Source organism: Salvelinus alpinus, chromosome 25, assembly GCF_045679555.1.
Source record: "Salvelinus alpinus chromosome 25, SLU_Salpinus.1, whole genome shotgun sequence".
NCBI lineage: Eukaryota > Metazoa > Chordata > Actinopteri > Salmoniformes > Salmonidae > Salvelinus > Salvelinus alpinus.
The window spans coordinates 30,260,792-30,282,719 of NC_092110.1; the positions used below are offsets into that span (position 1 = coordinate 30,260,792).

Consider the following 21,928-nt stretch of genomic DNA (forward strand, 5'->3'; position numbering starts at 1 on the left):
CGATTGAAACGGTGAGATCAAAAAGTAGGCGTGGTTATACAAAGTTTTGATTAAGATTGGCTCTCTGTGCTGTCAATCTCTTATTTTGCGTCGTCGCTTGCTAGTGACGTAAAACCATCACTGTAATATGTGCGTTGTGAAATCAACGAGGGTCAACATGTTCAATGTCACTGCATTTTTACAACATTCTGGGAGATGTAAGCTGTCTTTAGATTAAAATAAGATCAACATCAGGACAAACGACGATATATCTGAGATAAAGTAAGCCCAGTTTTGACGCAATGTATCATACTTGCTGTTGATGATCAGCTTGCCAGATATATCTCTGTTAGCCAGCTAGCATTGTAGCTAGCTAGCTTATTTGCTAAACGTAGCGTTGCAGAGCATTTTCCATAGTACAAGGCATGTAAGCTAGATAACTATCCAGACCGATAGCCATATCCAAAATTGTTTGGCAGAATAACTTTAAAATACACGTTTAGGTTGGTATCTAATGTAGCTAGCTACCTAACATTTTATATAGGTAGCTAACTACCTAGCTAGCTGGCTACCTCAGCTTTTGATATAACGTTAGTAACTTAGCTAGATTACTTTACTTCCAAAGTTATCGATCCGATTTGACGATAAGTCAAATTATTCACTCAACATCACCAAGTATATAAACATAATTTAACGTTGAGAAATAATGTCAAGACACGTGGTGTCGGGCTTGAGTGTAAACTAGCTAACGTTATTTAGATTCTGTAGTGTCATATTTCAAGGACATGCTTTTGTTGACTGTACGCTGGTCCCCATCAACTGTGTCTATCATGTTTTTTCTTCTAGTAAACTATAGACACTACTCGTAAACTAAGTTCTCATTGAGTGGTGTCTAACCAAACTATTGCATCCAGAATAATATGTAGTGTTAACCATAGACACTTATTCAGAGTTCTTCTAAACCTCTGCCTCTTCTTCATCATTCACAGGTTGTGACCATCATCTCTCCTCTTGCCATCTGTCCGCCATGTCCACTCAGGCAAGTAAACTGTTTGTGGTAGCGGTGCGGTCTGCATGTTGCCACCCCAGGGCTAGGCCCACCCTGAAGCAGCCTGCCTCTCCCTGTAGCCCCAGGGTCCTGCTCCAGAGACGGCCCTTCAGTCTGGACTCGCTTTCCTCGGGCCCCGGCCGGCCACAGCCCCAACAGGCTAGAACAGACCGGGCATCCCCCTCTTCAGCCCCAACCCACAGGAACCTGTCTGCTGTGGCTGTCTCTGTCCAGGTAGAGATACCGGTGGTGTTTTATGGACAAGTAACAATGTATCCATAACAACAGCAAACCAGTTGCTCCAAAACTGTGGGAAAGCTACTGGGTTTGTGTTTGTTAACAATGTCTTATTGGTTTTGCACAACAGTTGTGCTCGAGCTCTGGGGGCCCATGTAAACCTTTTTATTTTTGGTATCCACTAGGAAGCTACGTGTTTCTTGGGCTATAGGAATGTGACTGAAAAAGTGCCTCAGGTCTTGAGAAATGAAAAAATGCAACTGATTGGAAGTATGAGTATATCGGTGAACATAAGCAGTGGTCAAGGCTACGACGGCGCCAGTGCAATGAGTGGTGCTTACTCAGGTGTTCAAAAGCACGTCAGACCGAGAGCCTAATGCTACTTACTAGGGATGTGACAAATGTACAATTTCTCTTAATGTTTAAAATGTCTTTATTTTTATTTAATTTACATTTTAAAGGGATTTGAGTTCACAATCCAGATGTGGTTCTACGTATGACCTCTAGGGGCAAAACCGGTAGTCACTAGTTGCCAAGACATAAAGCCTGCAGATTTCTAAAATTTCTCTACTTGAAATTGGATTTTAAACTTAAACACACTGCTAACCTTATGCCTAACCTAAATCAAGACCAAAAATAAATAAAAATTCATGAATATTTATGAGATAGACAATTTTGGCTTTGTGGCTGTGGTAACTTTGTGGCTGTGCAGCATCAGGGAAACAGAAGAGTGGTGTTGCAGAACTGCTGTATATGAAGCATCTTTCATTGAGCCTCTCATTCTCTTTAATTGCTGGCCTCAGCACGTTATTGAACAAGATTAACTGTATAGGATGCTCTGGGGACAGGTCGTCTGGATACTGGACAGCCAATAAATTGGCTGATGCAAACAGATTATCATCTTTAGTGGATAACAATTCTCGGTTTGAGTTGTGTGGTTGCAATATCAACAGTCCCTTATCTCTGGTATATCTTGGCATGCATCATTCAAGACTGAGTTGAAATAGTGTGCAGCGCAATGGACATAAGTGCCAGAGTTTACAGTACTCGGTATAGAAAACAGTTGGGCCAGCAACCTCAACCTACAGGTTGTGGCAAAAACATTTGCACACAAAGGACTTCAGGCGAGTCTCAAATTGGATTTAATTATATGTATCTTGAATATTGCAGCCCATTTGTGTAGGCTATTAGTCAGACAAAACCCGCTGAGTTCAACAATAAATAGTGGCTGAATTAATCCACGAGCCGACTCCTTTTTCCCCCTCGTTAGGCTATGATATTACATTTTTATGAATAGTTACTAAATACTGTATAAAGCAATAGATGGTAGGATACACTGCATAACGAAACAATCCCTAGTAAACTAGTGTTTTGAGGGTGGACTGGCTGTATTATTTGGCATTAATAGACTGGTTTTACACACAACTTTCTATCCAAGCTGGGAGAGCGCACGAGGACAGCTCATGTCATGCAGGTTCAGATACAATCTGCAATGTTTGAATTTCCAACTTTTTAATTACTGAACAAGTAAATACATTATTGCCAGCAGTCAAAAAATGGCAGCATTGCTACACCTATGTATAGATTTGTGAAATGTTATGCTTAGCTTGAGAAAATGGCAACCAAATAGGCCTACCAAGAAACATTTATCCGTTAGCTAAAGCAAGGCTAGACATACCCTGGCACCACAGAAAGCCTATCATTAATTCAATAGACATGCAGCCGCATAGACATGTCAAAATTTGGGTACCACGGACAGTGAGCAGTATAGTTAATACTTTGAGTGGCTGACATGTTCAAATTTTTATTTGGGTGGGGGCAAACAGCGACCTTACGGGGGTCCAGAGAAACTGCATTACGCCAGTGGTGGCCAGTCCTGGGTTGAGGCCGGAGGGAGCGATGAAGGAAGAGGGGGGCGTGTTCATTGAAGCAGGGAAGATGAAAGGATAATGTTTGTTAACGTGTGTGTTTAGGACCAGAGTCGCCCGCTGGGCAGGTATGACTTCCTGGACCTAGGGGGAGTAGAGGAGAACACTCAGAGGGCTCAGCTCTGTAGAACCATCAGAAGGTTCATCATAGACCCAGCCCTGGCCAAACTGGTCATTCACCACCTAGGACCTGACCTGGAGGACAGCAAGGCCGCTATATTTGAATGTAATCCAGGTACGTGCTGCGTCTGTGTTCTATGTCATTTGGGACTTAAAATCTAATTTTAGTTGTCTCGTGCACCGAATACAACCTTACAGTGAAACGCTTACTTACAAGCCCTTAACCAACAATGCAGTTAAGAAAAATACCTAAAATAAATAAAAGTAACAAAATTAAAGAGCAGCAGTAAAATAACAGTAGCGAGGCTATATACAGGGGGGGGGGGGTACCGGTACAGAGTCAATGTGCGGGGGCACCGGTTAGTCAAGGTAATATGTACATGTAGGGAGAGTTATTAAAGTGACTATATGCATAGATAAGAACACAGAGCAGCAGCAGGCTTGTGTTGTCAGTAACAATGGGAGAGGTTTGTGTGTGTGGTCAGTAACAATGGGAGAGGTGTGTGTGTGGTCAGTAACAATGGGAGAGGTGTGTGTGTGTGGTCAGTAACAATGGGAGAGGTGTGTGTGTGTGGTCAGTAACAATGGGAGAGGTTTGTGTGTGTGTGTGGTCAGTAACAATGGGAGAGGTTTGTGTGTGTGTGTGGTCAGTAACAATGGGAGAGGTTTGTGTGTGTGTGTGGTCAGTAACAATGGGAGAGGTTTGTGTGTGTGTGGTCAGTAACAATGGGAGAGGTTTGTGTGTGTGGTCAGTAACAATGGGAGAGGTTTGTGTGTGTGGTCAGTAACAATGGGAGTGTTCATTAGAATGTGTGTGTGTCTCAGGCCCAGGGGTGTTGACTAGGACTCTGCTGAATGCTGGAGCTCAGAGAGTGGTGACGCTAGAGGGAGACAAGTGCTTCCTACCTGACCTACAGGTGAGTCTACCCAGCCTCGGGCCAGGGTCGTTTTCAGTAGGAGAGTTACATGTCTACACATTCATTGTACCAACATTCTGGTGTGTGTGTAGGCTTTGGAGTGTCTTCTGGATGGTCAGCTGGAGGTGGTCCACTGTGATTTCTTCAAGCTGGACCCTATGGGCAGAGGCAGCATGAGACCTCCGGCCATGTACTCTGACAAACTGTTCACTGACCTGGGCATATCAGAGGCAAACTGGACCGATGGTGAGACACACAGGAAAAAGACATACAAAGACACATTATCAGATTCACCAAGTACATCTATACTAGGGATGCAACGGTACAGTGGGCCCACGGTTCGGTATGTATCACGCTTTGTGGGCAACGGTACGGTTTCGATATCATTTATATTTAAGCAAAAAATGGAAACACATCACCCTTTAAACAATGTACTCTTTATTTTGCCTAAAGACAAAATCAAACTTTCCATTCAGAAAATTGCCGCATGACTGACTAGGCCTGGTTTCTGTCTCCACTGTATGAAATCAAGGGGAGAAAAAAAAGTTCTAATTAAAAGTGCTTCTTAGCTTTGACAACCTGTAGCTCTTCATCTCCCAATCCAGTACATAGTGAACTGTCAGAGAGAGGTAGCTTCCAGTACACAGTGAACTGTCAGAGAGAGGTAGCTTCCAGTACACAGTGAACCGTCAGAGAGAGGTAGCTTCCAGTACACAGTGAACCGTCAGAGAGAGATAGCTTCCAGTACACAGTGAACCGTCAGAGAGAGGTAGCTTCCAGTACACAGTGAACCGTCAGAGAGAGGTAGCTTCCAGTACATAGTGAACCGTCAGAGGGGTCGCTTCCAGTACACAGTGAACGTCAGAGAGAGGTAGCTTCCAGTACATAGTGAACCGTCAGAGAGGGGTCGCTTCCAGTACATCGTGAACCATCAGAGAGGGGTAGCTTCCAGTACATAGTGAATTGTCAGAGAGGGGTAGCTTTGCGTTGCTCTGGGTGTCCAACTATCAGTGGAGAGAGCTAGATCGGGTGTCTGTGTCAATTCCTTTTCAATTTCTCTCTGATGTTTCATAGAGTTTGGGAATTACTTTGCTGCTGAAATGTGTGCGGGAGGGGAAATTGTAACACGGCAAAAAAAATATCAGGTGACGAAATCCGAGTCAACCACCGAATAGGGCTGCAAATCTTTGGATATGAATACTCCCACTGCTTTCGTTAATTCTTAGTTTCTGAATTTGTCGCAAATTGTTATTGGAAGGCATCAGTGAGAGATTGTGTTATCGCTAATGAGTGGACTCTCCTTGCTCCAGCGCCACCTGCAAGGGATACGGCCGGGTGATGGATGGCGACGTAAATGACACATGTTAGAAGTGTTTCCACTCAAGTAGCCGACAGTGGCAAAGCAATGCTTGCAGACTGTACTTTGTTTGTTTAAGGTCTTCTTACCCTCGGCATCGTATTGTAACGTCCCTGGGTTTATAAGTGCGGAAAACGACTCTGCCGTTGGAGCATATTTTTGCGTCACAGTCGATAGCGCGATGGACTTTGGGCTAGAAGGTCGAGGGTTCGAGACCTGTTCCCTGCTGTTTCATTACAGTATTGAACGCTGCGGATTTGAAAGACGGCGGTCGAGGGTTCGAGACCTGTTCCCTGCTGTTTCATTACAGTATTGAACGCTGCGGATTTGAAAGACGGCGGTCCCTCTAAAAATGAGCTTCTCTCGGTCTTGCTAGCGCTCGCCATTGTCACGTTGGAGCTGAGAGAATACTTGTTTTTAGTTTCCCCTCTCCTCGTGGGGCCCCTTTAGGGAGATTTCCTACTGAGACGTCATTGCAAATCGTCCATTAGTTGTTTAACCAATTTAATCCCGAATTTTTCCCAGACATGAAAATATCCAAATCAAGTGTCATTAGTAACCCTTTGAAGTAATCAATCATTATTTTTTGAAATTAATGGAAAAGTAGGTGAAAAAGTGTGTTTCATGGTGGGATAATGTTACATGTACTGAATTAACATATTTCTCCTATGCAGTTATCAAAGTTCTTATATATCCCAACCCAGTTATTAACACATTTAAAACTCTGTCACTGGCTGTCCCCAGCATTGCCACTAGAATGCCCCATCACATTCTAGTGTGATTATTTTACACATCAAAAACCCTTTTACAACACAATATGAATACTGAGAGCAAAGACAAAAAAACAACAACCATCAATGTATTTCAACATTGTTACTTTATTGTAACATGTATTGAAACATTAATATTGTAACTTTTGAACTTGTACTTTAGTGCAATATTCATTGTAACATTGTCATTGTGACATTTTAGTGCAACATTCACTAACAACTGTATAGCAGTCATGTGATTCATTCCCACTGAACATAAAGGTAACATTTAGGATAGAGGTAGCCTGTAGAATATGCATTCAAGTAGAGGCCTACACTGAACAAAATAAAATTTTATATATATATATATATAAAAAGCACCACTGCACAATGAGTGCTTATATATGTATTATATACATATATAAGGTAGGCTTCAGAACCAAGTGCAAGATTAGTTTGTGCATCACTATTTTAAACTGTGATCAGTCAGACCTACTGTCATACAGTGTCTTGAATCAATTGACCTTCTTTTCCAAAAACATTTCAGTCATTTTGATTGTCTTTTTCGTCATCTTTTCTTTTCTTCCTAGAGTCCGTTGTACTGCTTCTCCTCACCCTTTATCGACTTTTCTATTTTTCTTTTGTCTTTTTCAGACCTTTTTCATTCGCTCTTATCTCCTTTTCTACTGTCCATGGTATATCTTGAAGCACTCAATGTGCAGTGGCGCTTTGCATTTCTCACATGCATAGGTAGTGTGTTTGTCACAATGACGACATCTCTGGAACCGGTGCATCGTGTTGATTGGCCAATGAGAAGCTTTGTCATATCTTGCCTGGTCTTCAACAGTAGCAGCCAGTAAAGATCTCCTTCCGTGGCTCAGTGGTTTCGTGCCAAACTTTTGCATATTTGGGCTGTATACTATGTGTTTTGGAATCACATCGGTGGCAGGCCTCTTAGATCGTTTGAACACTCAAATCTTTATTTTTGACCACCTGCAGCTTTTCCCTTGGCTCTTCTGGCGGACCCCTATGACTTGTAGAGGCCCTTTGCTCTTTTGACTGGACCCTCTGGCGGGTAGAGGCCCTTGGCTCTTCATTATCAACAATGGAGGGGGGGGGGGGGGGGTGTAGGTCATCATCACTGATAACGTTGTTCCTGTCATGATCTGTTGCATAGGATCAGCATATGCATTCAACAGCCTGGCTGGCAAATGGCCTGTCCATAGTCCATATCTGACCCATCGCTATCACAATCACTCAGGACAGCATCTTTCTCATTTTGAGGGATAACTGCAATGTTGCATGCCTTGTCTGGGCGGTCACCTAGATCCAACATATCCAGAACTTGACTCAATGTGAAACTAAAAGAAAGAACAGAGTAGAAAGTTAGGTAAAACAAGTACTATGTATGTGTATAACTATGTGTAGACCTAGATGCACTGTTATCCCGCCGGTCACTATTGTTGCCGTCAACGTGTTTACACATTCTGTGACCACACTGAACAAAGTTGAGTAATTGCAAATGCATATATCAATACTAGACAAAGATTTTTGGTACACATCATCTTTATGTTAACATACTTTACTAACCTTTTGTTAGGGAGCTTTGATGCAGCCATCCTCTTCTCATGGTGCAACCAAGAAGTAAACGGCTCTGGTCATGTGACACTGCACATCTTTCATTGAGACCCTTTATTATTTCAATATTTGCTGGAAATGCATTGTTACATCATTCAGTAAAAGTTTTAGAGCCTTTTAACTGAAAACGTTTTTTTACAGTCACTATTGTGACCGATGGGATTAAATAGGTTAAGGGGGAGGGGGTTGCGGTCACTGCGGTTGCCACATTGAGACATTGTTGTGGAGTAAAGTTTGTCAGCCCTCAGGAGCCCCCTAACGGCAGGTGTAGTCTGCAGCGCAATAAGCAAGTTTTGGAAAAGGACAGGCATACCATAATTCTACAGTTCATGTGTGCGTATTGAACCGTAGGGGGCGTACTGAACGGTTCGATAACATACTGTACCGTTGCATCCCTAATCTATACCAGGAATTTGACCTGGTGAAAAGGTGCTGACCACAATAGAACAAACTATCCTGTTTTTCTGTGTGTGTGTGTGTGTGTGTGTGTGTGTGTATAGAGGTTCCAGTGAAGGTGGTTGGTATATTGCCCCAGCGCATTGAGAGGAGTCAGCTGTGGAAGCTGCTGTATGTTCTGTTTGATCGGCTCTCTATCTACCGTTACGGACGAGTAGAGCTCACCATGTTCATCAGCGAGAAGGAATACCTGGTGAGTGCACACACACACACAGAGACTCACTGAGTGCCAATGCAGTGGTGTTTTAACAATGGTGTGGATGGGTTTTGTTCTTTCTCTCCCATAGAAACTAATGGCTAAGCCAGGGGACATGTTGAACTACAGAGCATTTGGAGCTTTATGGCAGATGGCATGCCACATCGAACTGCTACACAAGGTGAGAGGGAAGGGCTATAACTGGAGGACTGGAAATAAGCGGGAGGGGGAGAGAAGTTGATATACCTGGTGGGAAGATTAGGGTGTGTGTGAGTTAGTAAAGGTAGAACTGGAGGAATGGAAAATAAAAGCGGTGAGAGCAGATGTCACAGAGCTTTGACAGTGTCTCTTCTAACAGATGCTCTTCTCTGTGTTCTCTTTCAGGAGCCGTGGGCATCATTTGTGACTTCTTCTAAGTACAAGCTGGCCATTCCAAAGAGCAGAGTAAGGATGCACTGTTCTACCAGCATCATAATGGAACATTCACTTTGTCAGATCCTCCTGTGTTTGAATATACAGTGAAAGACAATATGTCATGTACTGCATATTGGAGACTTGTTATAAATATTTGATAAGTGCTAATTCTGCTCTTCTGTGCGTTTTACATTTTATGATCGTTGCTATTGAGTTAGTCTCTTCTATAAAGCACGCTGTACCGGCCTAGCTACAACCATTAGAAAACAGACATAAGGTCTGAAGCCTGTCGTTTCCCCCTCCAGCTTCCTAATGACAACCTGTGTCTGGTGCGAATCACACCTCGCAAGGACCTGTTCTCCACCTCGCTGACCCCCTCCAATGCAGCCACCCTGGTTATGATGGTCAAACAATGTTTGGCCAAGAGGAAGGCACGGCTAGTAGACCGGCTCAAGTGAGTGGAACTTGCGCGCACACACACACATTATCTTGCACAGACTGTTTCAAGTGAGTGCTGTACAAACTTAAATATGATCCTTGTTGGCCACATTGATAATTTAGTCTGCTCTCTTTCTCCGTCTCTGCCTCTCACCCTCATTCTCTCTCCCAGTATGTGGAGTCCGGACAGTGGTCCTAAGCTGCTGAAGGAGATGGGGATGCAGGATGATGTACTGACGGGCCATGTCTACCCAGAGGAGTACAAACAGCTGTTTGAACTGGTGGAGAAGTCCCAGGAGTTCACCCAGAGCTGGCTGTATGAGGAGGTATTGGAGAACACCCAGAAGGAGGGATGGATATAGACACACAGCGCCACCACTAGGATTGGAGGGGTAGTGCTGCCCGAGGCTACAATTCTAGATAACCCTAAACCCCCAAGTTCTTGGACTGTTGAACCACTCCCAACGTCATGGTTTAGGGTGGTCCTGAGCTGATGAGTTTGGTATTTGATCTTTTAAAAAGGGGCAACAGTGTTTGGACTGAGCTCTATGTGAGTGCTGTCGAGCCGAAGAGTTGACTGGTGAAAGGCTGCCGATCCTACCCTCATAGGACGTTTTCTCTACGGTTGGTTACGGGGAGCAGCAGAATGGTTACTTTATTGGCAAGGTTATGAGTCAAGATGTATTTAAACCATTCAATCACATTTTGTCACTGTCATTCATGGGTTATTAATACTGTAGGCTTTTTGCTAACACAGCACATGCAACTAACTGGGTCATACTAGTATTTGTTTCCTGAAAACCTGATGTTGAATTGCATTGAATACTACATCGGGCAGAAATGAGCGTTTTGAATCACAAATGTTTCCTCGCGTGACATCTACAAGACAGAATGTTGAATAAAATATTTTAAAGTACTTTACCGGTTGGTCCTTTTGGAGGTAGGAATGTGAGACAATATATCCACAGGAAAGTGAAATTACATCAACTTTTCAAAGCACTGGTAGAGTGTTCAGATTTATATCACCTGAAGCATGCGCAGAACCATGTGAAGCCGCGCACGAGCCACGTGAAGCCGCGCACGAGCCACGTGAAGCCGTGCACGAGCTTGGCAAGTATGCATGCTTCAGATCTAAATCTGAAAGCAATAGCAGCACTTTGAAAAGTTGATGGAATTATACTTTCCTGTGGATATACTGTCTCACATTCCTACCTGCAAAAGGGCCAACCGCATGGACAACCAGAAAAGTACATTCAAATAACATTTTATTCAACATTCTGGCTTGTAGAGGTCGTGAGAGGAAACGTTCCTGATTCAAACGCTCGTTTCTGCCAGACATAAAATTCAATGCAATTCAACGTCAGGTTTCCAGGCAATCATATGTGATTGGTTTCTACCGCTTTAATTGTTTTGTGTATAGGTAACTTTTTAGTGTACATGCATACCATGTCTACATGTATTGACAGTTCATTCAATTATATGTACAGTTTGGGGTATTAGGACTTCTTCTAAATGGTAAGTACTAAAATGCCATTCTGTATTCACTGATTGTCATCATATGCCTTAGCATTCCAGCTGGATAGTGATTTTGTGATTGGAGTACATCAAAAAGCCTATTGAATCGTTTCATGCTATAACCATTGGAGGAAATGTAATTATCAAAATAAATGTTTTGATTTATACTGGTCGACTGTTTCAAACGTAATTTATTTAAAAGGTATGCATTAATTGGTGTACATTGTGTGTTGCAAATCATGACTGGGAGTCTGTGCATTGTTGGTCGACAATGCTGTTCAGAAACAACTAGTATTGTCACTATTTTTTACAAACTGTTTATCCCCGCAATAAACATGTGTTTCCCTCTAGAAAAACCTAATTATCTAAAAAAATGAGGGAATGAAATTTGACCTGCCCTTACATTAGTCGTATTTGTAGCTACGCTATATGACCGCATGATGGCGCCAAACTACTGCGAAAGCTGTCCACCGATGGAAAAGCGTCAGATTGTGATTTTTCCGGATAGGTGTCGGGAAGATACCGGAAAACAAATATCAGTGTCAATGTTTGGTTCAGCACCCTGCATACTGGATATAAGACACGAATTTCATTCAATCGTAAGTAGCTAGCTACCATTAGTTATGGCCGTGTTTTAGGAGACAACGACTTGTATCAAAGAGCACCGTAAAAACCTGACAAGCGCTACCTTGACAGCCAGACATGTTTATGTAGCTAGGTCACAGCTAACATGATCCAACCGTGTGTTAAACATAACATACGTACTCATGTATTCTATATATTATTAATTCATATAGAATTTTGCAATAACACGGGACCTTAATAGCCAGCAATGTGTATAGTAGTAGGTACAGTAGCGTTAGCTTCAAGCAACGTAGACCGCTATAGGTAGGCTAACTAAGGTTAGCTTGTTATACTAGCTAGCCAAGTAAACCCATTGACCAGCCAGTGAAGAAAACTAATCACGACATTACCTAAAATTTGCTAGCATTGTCAGGACAACTGTCTGCATTAAGAAAAAAATGTCTGCATTGTAGCCCTTGCCGTAAAGCAGGTTTTTTCCCCCAATAGTTGTGTATTGTAGCTAGTCTTATGGCTACTGTTAGGTTGTCTACTCTAGAACATTGTGCGCCAGTCTGATGACCGTTCTGACTACAATAAACATGATGCATCATGATATTATTATGTTGGTCACCATCCGCAACTGGCAGTTTAGTACACGACAACATTAGCTAAGGGATTTGAATGTCAGAGAGAAGACCCTTGTTACTGTCCTCTGGGTGAGGACCAGTGTATGTTCATTTTATGAGAGGAATACATAACTGTCTCCACGTAGACCCCCAGATACACATACAGCATCTGTGTAGAGGGACATGGAAGTGCGTCTTATTACATTCAGATGAGTCACCTGAACAGTCCTATATGTAGCTGCTGTGTGTTGTGTAATCCCTTGTATCTTCAGGTTGATGAGTCATAGAATCAACTCCGGTTAGGCTAGTTAATATTGATTATACTCCCCGTGTGTGTGAATTAATTGCAAGTTCTAGCCTGTGCATGTTCCCACTTGGGTGTTTTTGTCAGTTGAGTTGGCTTTGGATCTATTGTGTGTGTGTTCCAAACATTGTTTTTAACCCTTCTCTCAAGTGAGATGGGCTGACCTACTTTCTCCTGCTGTCTACCTGTGTGTAACTGTGTGTGTGTGTGTACTTCATTATTTATGGACCCCCTGGAAGAGAACGGAGACAAAGGATGATGTGGTGATAGAGAGAGAATAAGCGGTAGACCGAGAGCGGGAGCCAAGAGTAACAGAGAAGGGTAGATGGATAGGGAGGACGAGAGATAGCAAGGAGGGTTAACATTAACAGTGGCCAAGTTCAGCTGGCGCCAACATGCCCTGCTGAGACACACACACTCCCCTTAGAGATGCATTGCAAATAACACCATTCATTCAGAGGTAGGCGTTGCATAAAGCCACCATACCTGCCCTGCTCTTCAGGTTATTCTGCATGTTCCATACAATACTCATGGGATACGTCCATTCTATGAAGTCTATTTCTTCGGGCCTAACCCTCTAGAGTCTAGAACATGGATGGGCAATTGGCGGCCCCCCCTTTGAATGCCCTCCGATACATTTTTCCGGAGCTAAGGGTCTCAACTTACTGTTGCGAGTTAGAATAGTAGAATACACAAGGTGCAATATAGAAATGTGGTTGTGCATCAGCAGTTTTTCTCTGTCAGTCAATTAGCCCATGTCAGCTACATGTTTAACTGCCAGCTATCTAAACTTATCATGGTTGAATTACCGGCCGGGGGGGGCATTGATTTTGTTAGTCTCACTCATATATCATGTAAAAAATTGCAAACATTTCTCTCCACCCTATGGCAAGATGTTTCGAATTGCAGGAAATTAGCTGTAAAATAATTGCAGATTTCTTGAGTTAGATTAATTCGGACTATTTTGAAGAAGTGTATACAGGCTACGGCGTCTCAAAATGGACAAACAATACTATTTCCGCTTTTTTTTTCTCGTTTTTCAAGCGAAGGTCTTTTAAGGGAATAGGCGTCAGCTTGCTTCAGTTTGGCTGGCGCCTAACCGAACAAATTAGTGTGCTTGCATACTCCCTTATAATACATATTTTTTGACATTTTTGGCAAGGACATCATAGTTGAGCAATTTTGCATCAGACTAGAATGTTTGGTGCAGTATTTCTCACATCAGAAAATTTGCATGAGGATGAGAACAGGCATTTACGAGGGGGCGTAGACCTCGGCTACCGACTTCAATTTACCTCGATAAAAAAGGTTGTGTGCCCGAACAGCCGAAGTCCAAAATGAACAAAAACGGCACAAAATGTTGTCATAATATATGCACAAACTATTCCGAACTGCCTTTTTAATGCTGAAGTGTATTCTAAGTAGAGGTCGACCGATTAATTGGCATGGCCTTTTTGGACGCCGATTACATTGCAATCTACGAGGAGACTGCGTGGCAGGCTGACCACCTGTTACACAAGTGCAGCATCAAAAGGACCTTGTGGCTGCAAGGAGCCAAGGTGTAAGTTGCTAGCTAGCATAAAACTTATCTTTATAAAAACAATCAATCTTCACATAATCACTAGTTAAATTATGTGTAGTTATGATTTTACTAGGTTAACTAGCTAGTCCTACGTTGTATATAATCAATTCGGGGCCTGTTAATTTACCATCGAATCACAGCCTACTTCAACTTTGCCAAACGGGTGATGATTTAACAAAAGCACATTCACGAAAAAACCACAATCGTTGCACAAATGTACCTAACCATAAACATCAATGCCTTTCTTAAAATCAATACACAGAAGCATATATTTTTAAACCTGTATTTAGTTAAAATAAATTCATGTTAGCAGGCAATATTAACTAGGGAAATTGTGTCACTTCTCTTGCGTTCAGTGCAAGCAGAGGCAGGGTATATGCAACAGTTTGGGCCACCTGGCTCGTTGCGAACTGTGTGAAGACCATTTCTTCCTAACAAAGACCGTAATTAATTTGACATAACATTGAAGGTTGTGCAATGTAGCAGCAATATTTAGACTTAGGGTTGCCACCCGTTTGATAAAATACATAATGGTTCCATATTTCACTGAAAGAATTAACGTTTTGTTAAATGAAAGTTTCCAAATTTGACCATATCAATGACCAAAGGCTCGTGTTTCTGTGTGTTTATTATATTATAATTAAGTCTATGATTTGATAGAGCATTCTGACTGAGCGGCGGTAGGCACCAGCAGGCTCGTAAGCATTCATTCATACTGTTTGCCAGCAGCTCTTAGCAATGCTTGAAGCACAGCGCTGTTTATGACTTCAAGCCTATCAACTCCCGAGATTAGACTGGCAATTCTAAAGTGCCTATAAGAACATCCAATAGTCAAAGGTATATGAAAAACAAATGGTATAGAGAGAAATAGTCCTATAATTCCTATAATAACTACAACCTAAAACTTCTTACCTGGGAATATTGATGACTCATGTTAAAAGGAACCACCAGCTTTCATATGTTCTGAGCAAGGAACTTAAACGTTAGCTTTTTTACATGGCACATATTGCACTTTTACTTTCTTCTCCAACACATTGTTTTTGAATTATTTAAATCAAATAGAACATGTTTCATTATTTATTTCAGACTAAATTGATTTTATTGATGTATTATATTGTTAAAATAAAAGTGTTCGTTGTTCATTCAGTGTTGTTGTAATTGTCATTATTTTATATATATATATATATATACATAACAAAAAAACGTCCGATTAATCGGTATCGGCTTTTTTTGGTCCTCCAATAATCGGTATCGCCGTTGAAAAATCCTAATCTGTCGACCTCTAGTTCTCAGTGTTTTCAGATCTGGAAGAATACGTCAGTTTACTCAGGAATTGCGTTAGACATGTTCTCTCTTTTCTATTCCCTTACTTACACTGGTAATAACGCCTTGCCTTCTGATAGGCTAAGTGAAAGTTAAACCATATTGATTATGCCAATCAAATCCTCTCAGATTGTCATATGTGCGTAGGGGTCCATTTGGGATTGGGACATGACTATCTGTTGGATAGAACAGGGAATCATGTCAGCTTTATTCATTTTCTTTCTGCAATGCTCTGAACACACCCCTATTCTAACCAACTCACATCTGTTCACCTCTGACCTTCTTCCCCTGTCTCCAATCTGATTGGTCGAGATCCAGACAGCTTTTAGCAACCCAGGGAGTTCTGACCAGCCCTTGTAAGAACAGAATGAATGTTTGTGTTATGTCTCCCCGAGTTTTAATAGAGCTTTCTACGAAGGAGATTACATTTGATACTTTTATACTTCCTATAAAAACATGTAGTACATTAGGAGGAAGTCTTTTCTCTTGTTTTAGGGGTCAAAAGATCAGATTTGAGGATTTTAGCTTGTTTTACTGCTGTAATGTGGTGAAAGTTTAAACAGAATTGAACTGATTAGAGGAAGGCTTATAAACAGCCCAGTATCTCAGGACAGGCAAGGCAGTGGAACAGTGAAAGCCTCTTCTCTCACTACTCCCTCCTTTCTCTCTTCCCCCCTCTCTCAAAGGGCATTGGAAACATGTTTACATTGCCAAAGCAAGTGGAATAGACAATTAAAAAAAGGGAAATAAACTTTCTCTCTCTCAATCTCTCTCTCTCTAGTCAGTAGGAGGAGGGCTGTTTATTGTAGGCGTGGCAAGGGGAGTGGCCGACCTTCATGCTGAGAGGTCACGGAGGAGGAGCCCCATGGATGAGGGTAAGGATGAGAAGGTGACGGAGGGAGGAAGGGGGGGACCTAGTCAGTTGTACAACTGAATGCCTTCAACTGAAATGAGTCTTCTGCATTTAACCCAACACCTCTGAATCAGAGAGGTGCGGGGGGCTGCCTTAATCGACATCCACGTCTTCAGCACCCGGGGAACTGCCTTGCTCAGGGGCTGAACAACAGATGTATACCTTGTCAGCTCGGGGATTCAATCCAGCAACCTTTCGGTTACTGGCCCAACGATCTAACCACTAGGCTACCTGCCGAGCCCATGGGTGAGAGCGGGAGGCAGGGGGAGAGAGGAGCCCTCTGGATAAGGTCTAGGAGAGGAGAAGCAGGAGAGAGAGAGGAGCTCTCTGGATAAGGTCTAGGAGAGGAGAGGCAGGGGGAGAGAGAGGAGCCCTCTGGATAAGGTCTAGGAGATGAGAGGCAGGGGGAGAGAGGAGCCCTCTGGATAAGGTCTAGGAGAGGCAGAGGGAGAGAGAGGAGCTCTCTGGATAAGGTCTAGGAGAGGAGAGGCAGAGGGAGAGAGAGGAGCTCTCTGGATAAGGTCTAGGAGAGGAGAGGCAGGGGGAGAGAGAGGAGCTCTCTGGATAAGGTCTAGGAGAGGAGAGGGAGAGAGAGGAGCCCTCTGGAAAAGGACTAGGAGAGGAGAGGCAGGGGGAGAGAGAGGAGCCCTCTGGATAAGGATTAGGAGAGGCAGGGAGAGAGAGGAGCTCTCTGGATAAGGTCTAGGAGAGGAGAGGGAGAGAGAGGAGCCCTCTGGAAAAGGTCTAGGGGAGGAGAGGCAGGGGGAGAGAGAGCTGAAATATTGTCTTATGTCCCGATTCTTCACCCTTTTCTCCTGGTCATTGATTTTAAAAGCATAGTGTTAGTGTGAATATTGGCTGGAGCATTTGCTGGAGCATTGGCTGGAGGGAGTTTCCACCAGTGTAAAATACATTTGAGAAAGTGTGCAAATATCACTAGCATCAACAGAATAAACATTTTGGGATTACATATAGAAGGTCAATTTTATTCAGATTTGCGTTACCAAGTGGGATTGAAATAGATTGAATTGTACTTTTTTTGTCATTGATCTCCATAATATCCAAGTGAAAAGAAACTTGACAGCCAGTGTCAAAACACGTTATGAAACGGTTTTAACCATGTCAAAATATGTCATAACAGCTGACATTACTTGTCATAACCAGTCATAATATGGTCATAACACTGTCATGACCCATATAGTTACACCTGTTTTGACATATATTGTGTTATTTTATGGCTGGTTATGACATCTACATAAGAATGTCAAAACCCACATTTAATCAAATTATTTTTTTTCCCAGCAAAGAAGTTTCCTTTTGTTTGAAAGTTTGTTTCTTAAATTCTTTGTTGTTGTAATGAATTATTTAGTCATATTTTTTAAATTATATTTATGACACTGTCATGAAGCACTATGACCATCCTGTGTCACTTTACTTGGACTAAGACAATACACTTTATGACATTAGTGCATTATGACATAATCAGATAAGCCAGATAGGCCTATCACGTACATGCCCTTATGTCAGTCATCAGTCACAAAGAGGGTGTCTTGTCCTGCTCCTGAAATCTGCTCCTGCATTTATCCCAGTCATCAGAAACAGAGTATTGGGGTAGGTGCATGTCTTGACATCAATGTGTGCACAATTACAATGATCATTTTATATGGTCAATTTATTTTATATACAGTTGAAGTCGGAAGTTTACGAACACCTTAGCCAAATACATTTAAACTCAGTTTTTCACAATTCCTGACATTTAATCCTAGTAAAAATCCCCTGTCTTAGGTCAGTTAGGATCACCACTTCATTTTAAGAATGTGAAATGTCAGAATAACAGTAGAGAAAATGATTTATTTCAGCTTTTATTTATTTCATCACATTCCCAGTGGGTCAGAAGTTTACATACACCCAATTAGTATTTGGTAGCATTGCCTTTAAATTGTTTAACTTGGGTCAAAGTTTTGGGTAGCCTTCCACAAGCTTCCCACAATAAGTTGGGTGAATATTCGCCCATTCCTCCTGACAGAGCTGGTGTAACTGAGTCAGGTTTGTAGGCCTCCTTGCTCACACACGCTTTTTCAGTTCTGACCACATATTTTCTATAGGATTGAGGTCAGGGCTTTGTGATGGCCACTCAAATACCTTGACTTTGTTGTCCTTAAGCCATTTTGACACAACTTTGGAAGTATGCTTGGGGTCATTGTCCATTTGGAAGACCCATTTGCGACCAAGCTTTAACTTCCTGACTGATGTCTTGAGATGTTGCTTCAATATATCGACATAATCTTCCTCCCTCATGATGACATCTATTTTGTGAAGTGCACCAGTCCCTCCTCCAGCAAAGCACCCCCACAACATGATGCTGCCACCCCTGTGCTTCACGGTTGGGATGGTGTTCTTCGGCTTGCAAGTCTCCCCCTTTTTCCTCCAAACATAACGATGGTCATTATGGCCAAACAGTTCTATTTTTGTTTCATCAGACCTGAGGACATTTCTCCAAAAAGTATGATCTTTGTCCCCATGTGCAGTTGCAAACCGTAGTCTGGCTTTTTCCTTGCTGAGCGGCCTTTCAGGTTTTGTCGATATAGGACTTGTTTTACTGTGGATATAGATACTTTTGTACCTGCTTCCTCCAGCATCTTCACAAGGTCCTTTGCTGTTGTTCTGGGATTGATTTGCACTTTTCGCACCAAAGTGCGTTCATCTCTCAGAGACAGAACGTGTCTCCTTCCTGAGCGGTATGACGGCTGCGTGGTCCCATGGTGTTTACACTTGCATACTATTGCTTGTACAAATGAACGTGGTACCTTCAGGCATTTGAAAATTGCTCTCAATGATGAACCAGACTTGTGGAGGTCTATAATTTTTTTTCTGAGGTCTTGGCTGCTTTCTTTTGATTTTCCCATGATGTCAAGCAAAGAGGCACTGAGTTTGAAGGTAGGCCTTGAAATACATCCACAGGTACACCTCCAATTGACTCAAATTATGTCAATTAGCCTATCAGAAGCTTCTAAAGCCATGACATCCTTTTCTGGAATTTTCTAAGCTGTTTAAAGGCACAGTCACCTTAGTGTATGTAAACTTCTGACCCACTGGAATTGTGATACAGTGAAATAATCTGTCTGTAAACAATTGTTGGAAAAATGACTTGTGTCATGCACAAAGTAGATTTGCCAAAACTATAATTTGTTATCAAGAAATTTGTGGAGTGGTTGAAAAATGAGTTTTAATGACTCCAACCTAAGTGTATGTAGACTTACGACTTCAACTGTATATATATAAATATATTTTGAAAAGAATAATGTGCAAATATTGCACAAAACAGGTGTCCAAAGCTCTTAGAGACTTACCCAAGGAGACTCTCAAGAAGGCGTTTCTAACATGAATTGACTCGGGGGTGAATAATAATTATTAGTGTTTTTTTTAAATAAATCTTAATTTTAAAAGTATTTTGTGTAGATTGTTGACAAAAATAAATGAAATCCCTTTTAATCCCACTTTTTGTAGCACAATAAAATTAAGAAATCAATGGAGGTGTAGACTTTTTTCATATTTCGTATCTCAACTCCTAATATTGAGATAATTACACTGACTGGAGCTAATTGCATTCATTGGAGCTAATTACACTCACTGGAGTATCTGACATGGTCTTTGAAAAGGCGAATACCAGTGGCAGAAAGTGTTGGAAAGCTTTCTTGACTTGGACAGGCATTTTTGCCGACACATGGATGACCTTTTGTTTAACCAGCTAAACAGCTGCTTTTGGCGAATGTGTTTGGAGTTATCTTAGTAGCTAATAGGCTGTTAGAGTTTACACTTCTTCTTCCAATTATAATGTGGGGAGGTCAAAATAATGAAAAACTATCTACCAAATCTATTCATTTTAAAACGTTTATTACTTCTCCTTTCCATTACCATTCACCTGATGATAAGATGAGACGTGTGGGGGAAAAAACTAGTTTTGCTAACATATGATGGGGGTTACCGGTTTGCCTGTGAGGGGGTTTCTGGGTCTCGGATTTGCCTGTGAGGGGGTTTCTGGGTTGCTAATTTGTCTGAGCGGGGGTGCCTGGGTCTCTGATTTGCCTGGGAGGGGGTTTCTGGGTTGCTAATTTGCCTGGGTGGGGGTGCCTGGGTCTCTGATTTGCCTGGGAGGGGTTTCTGGGTTGCTAATTTGCCTGGGCGGGGGTGCCTGGGTCTCTGATTTGCCTGGGAGGGGGTTTCTGGGTTGCTAATTTGCCTGGGCGGGGGTGCCTGGGTCTCTGATTTGCCTGGGAGGGGGTTTCTGGGTTGCTAATTTGCCTGGGAGGGGGTGCCTGGGCAAGAAAAGGTTGAAGACCCTGTATTAGATCTACATGAGTGCCTACAGAGTCGATTGGAATCTCCTTCTGTGTGTTATGACAACAACAGAACCTGTCTCTTTTTCTGCTTCCAGGTCAGTGTGAGAGGGCGGGACCAGTGGTGTCAGAGGGTCAGGAGGGCGGGGTCGACCTCCACTACAACCAATCAGACCCCTCGGAACCAATTCAGGTCTCCGCCCACCAAAACCAGAACTTGACACAGACTCAACTAGATGATGGACAAAGGGTTGGATGTGACTCCATCGAACAAGACTCTTTAAACGGCAATAGGGATGAAGAGGAGGAGGAAGATGATGATGATGTGATAGTGGAAGAAGAGAAGGACAGCGTGACAGCACCTGACACTCCTATGACTGACTCCTCCTTCTCAGACACAGGTAAGATGACGCGTGTGTGTGCGTGCGTGCATGCATGTGTGTGTACGTGCATGCGTGCTTGTGTGTCTGTGTGTGCGTATGTGTCTTTGTATGTGTGCACTTACAGTGCATTGCAAAAGTATTCATCCCCTTGGTGTTTTTCCAATTTTGTTTCATTTTGTGTAATTTAAATGTATTTTTATTTGGATTTCATGTAATGGACATACACAAAATAGTCCAAATTGGTGAAGTGAAATTAAAAAAATAACGTGTTTCAAACGGAGCACCATTAATTCCCTTATTAAAAAATGGAAAGAGTATGGCACCACAACAAACCTGCCAAGAGAAGGCCGCCCACCAAACCTCACAGACCAGGCAAGGAGAGCATTAATCAGAGAGGCAACAGAGCTGGGCTTTACAGAAGAGTGGCCAGAAAAAAAGCCATTGCTTAAAGAAAAAATAAGCAAACACGTTTGGTGTTTTCCAAAAGTCATGTGGGAGACTCCCCAAACATATGGAAGAAGGTCCTCTGGTCAGATGAGATGAAAATGTAGCTTTTTTGGCCATCAAGGAAAACGCACCTCACATCACCCCGAGAACACCATCCCCACAGTGAAGCATGGTAGTGACAGCATGCTCCGGGGATGTTTTCCATCGTCAGGGACTGAGAAACTGGTCAGAATTGAAGAAATGATGGATGGCGCTAAATACAGGGAAATTCTTGAGGGAAACCTGTTTGTCTTCCAGAGATTTGAGACTGGGACGGAGGTTCACCTTCCAGCAGGACAATGACCCTAAGCATACTGCTAAAGCAACACTCAAGTGGTTTAAGGGGAAACATTTAAATATCTTGGAATGGCCTAGTCAAAGCCCAAACCTTAATCCAATTGAGAATCTGTGGTATGAC

General features: G+C 42.4%; 2 protein-coding genes across 3 annotated transcripts in view; both read left to right on the top strand.

The window, feature by feature from the left end:
• Positions 1-77: 77 nt before the first annotated feature.
• tfb2m (transcription factor B2, mitochondrial) lies at positions 78-11,164 on the top strand. Its single transcript, XM_071366470.1, has 10 exons — positions 78-261; positions 969-1,261; positions 3,238-3,427; positions 4,138-4,229; positions 4,322-4,475; positions 8,474-8,622; positions 8,717-8,806; positions 9,010-9,069; positions 9,345-9,493; positions 9,650-11,164. The coding sequence occupies exons 2-10, from the start codon at positions 1,007-1,009 to the stop codon at positions 9,837-9,839; spliced, it is 1,329 nt and encodes a 442-aa protein (XP_071222571.1). The 5' UTR covers positions 78-261; positions 969-1,006; the 3' UTR covers positions 9,840-11,164.
• A 319-nt stretch (positions 11,165-11,483) lies between these two features.
• Positions 11,484-21,928, top strand: part of LOC139553799 (consortin-like) — a 41,560-nt gene continuing 31,115 nt past the window's right edge. For both annotated transcript variants that reach the window (XM_071366472.1, XM_071366473.1), the window contains exons 1-3: positions 11,484-11,591; positions 16,173-16,266; positions 20,740-21,042. In XM_071366472.1, coding sequence (XP_071222573.1) covers positions 11,538-11,591; positions 16,173-16,266; positions 20,740-21,042 — 451 coding nt within the window. In that variant the 5' untranslated portion in view covers positions 11,484-11,537. The remainder of the gene's footprint in view (positions 11,592-16,172; positions 16,267-20,739; positions 21,043-21,928) is intronic.

Coding starts and splice junctions, on each gene's coding strand:
- tfb2m (XM_071366470.1), top strand. CDS start 1,007: ATGTCCACTCAGGCAAGTAAACTGTTTGTGGTAGCGGTGCGGTCTGCA. Junction 4,476..8,473: donor AGAGGCAAACTGGACCGATG/GTGAGACACACA, acceptor GTGTGTGTATAG/AGGTTCCAGTGAAGGTGGTT. Junction 8,807..9,009: donor ACATCGAACTGCTACACAAG/GTGAGAGGGAAG, acceptor GTTCTCTTTCAG/GAGCCGTGGGCATCATTTGT.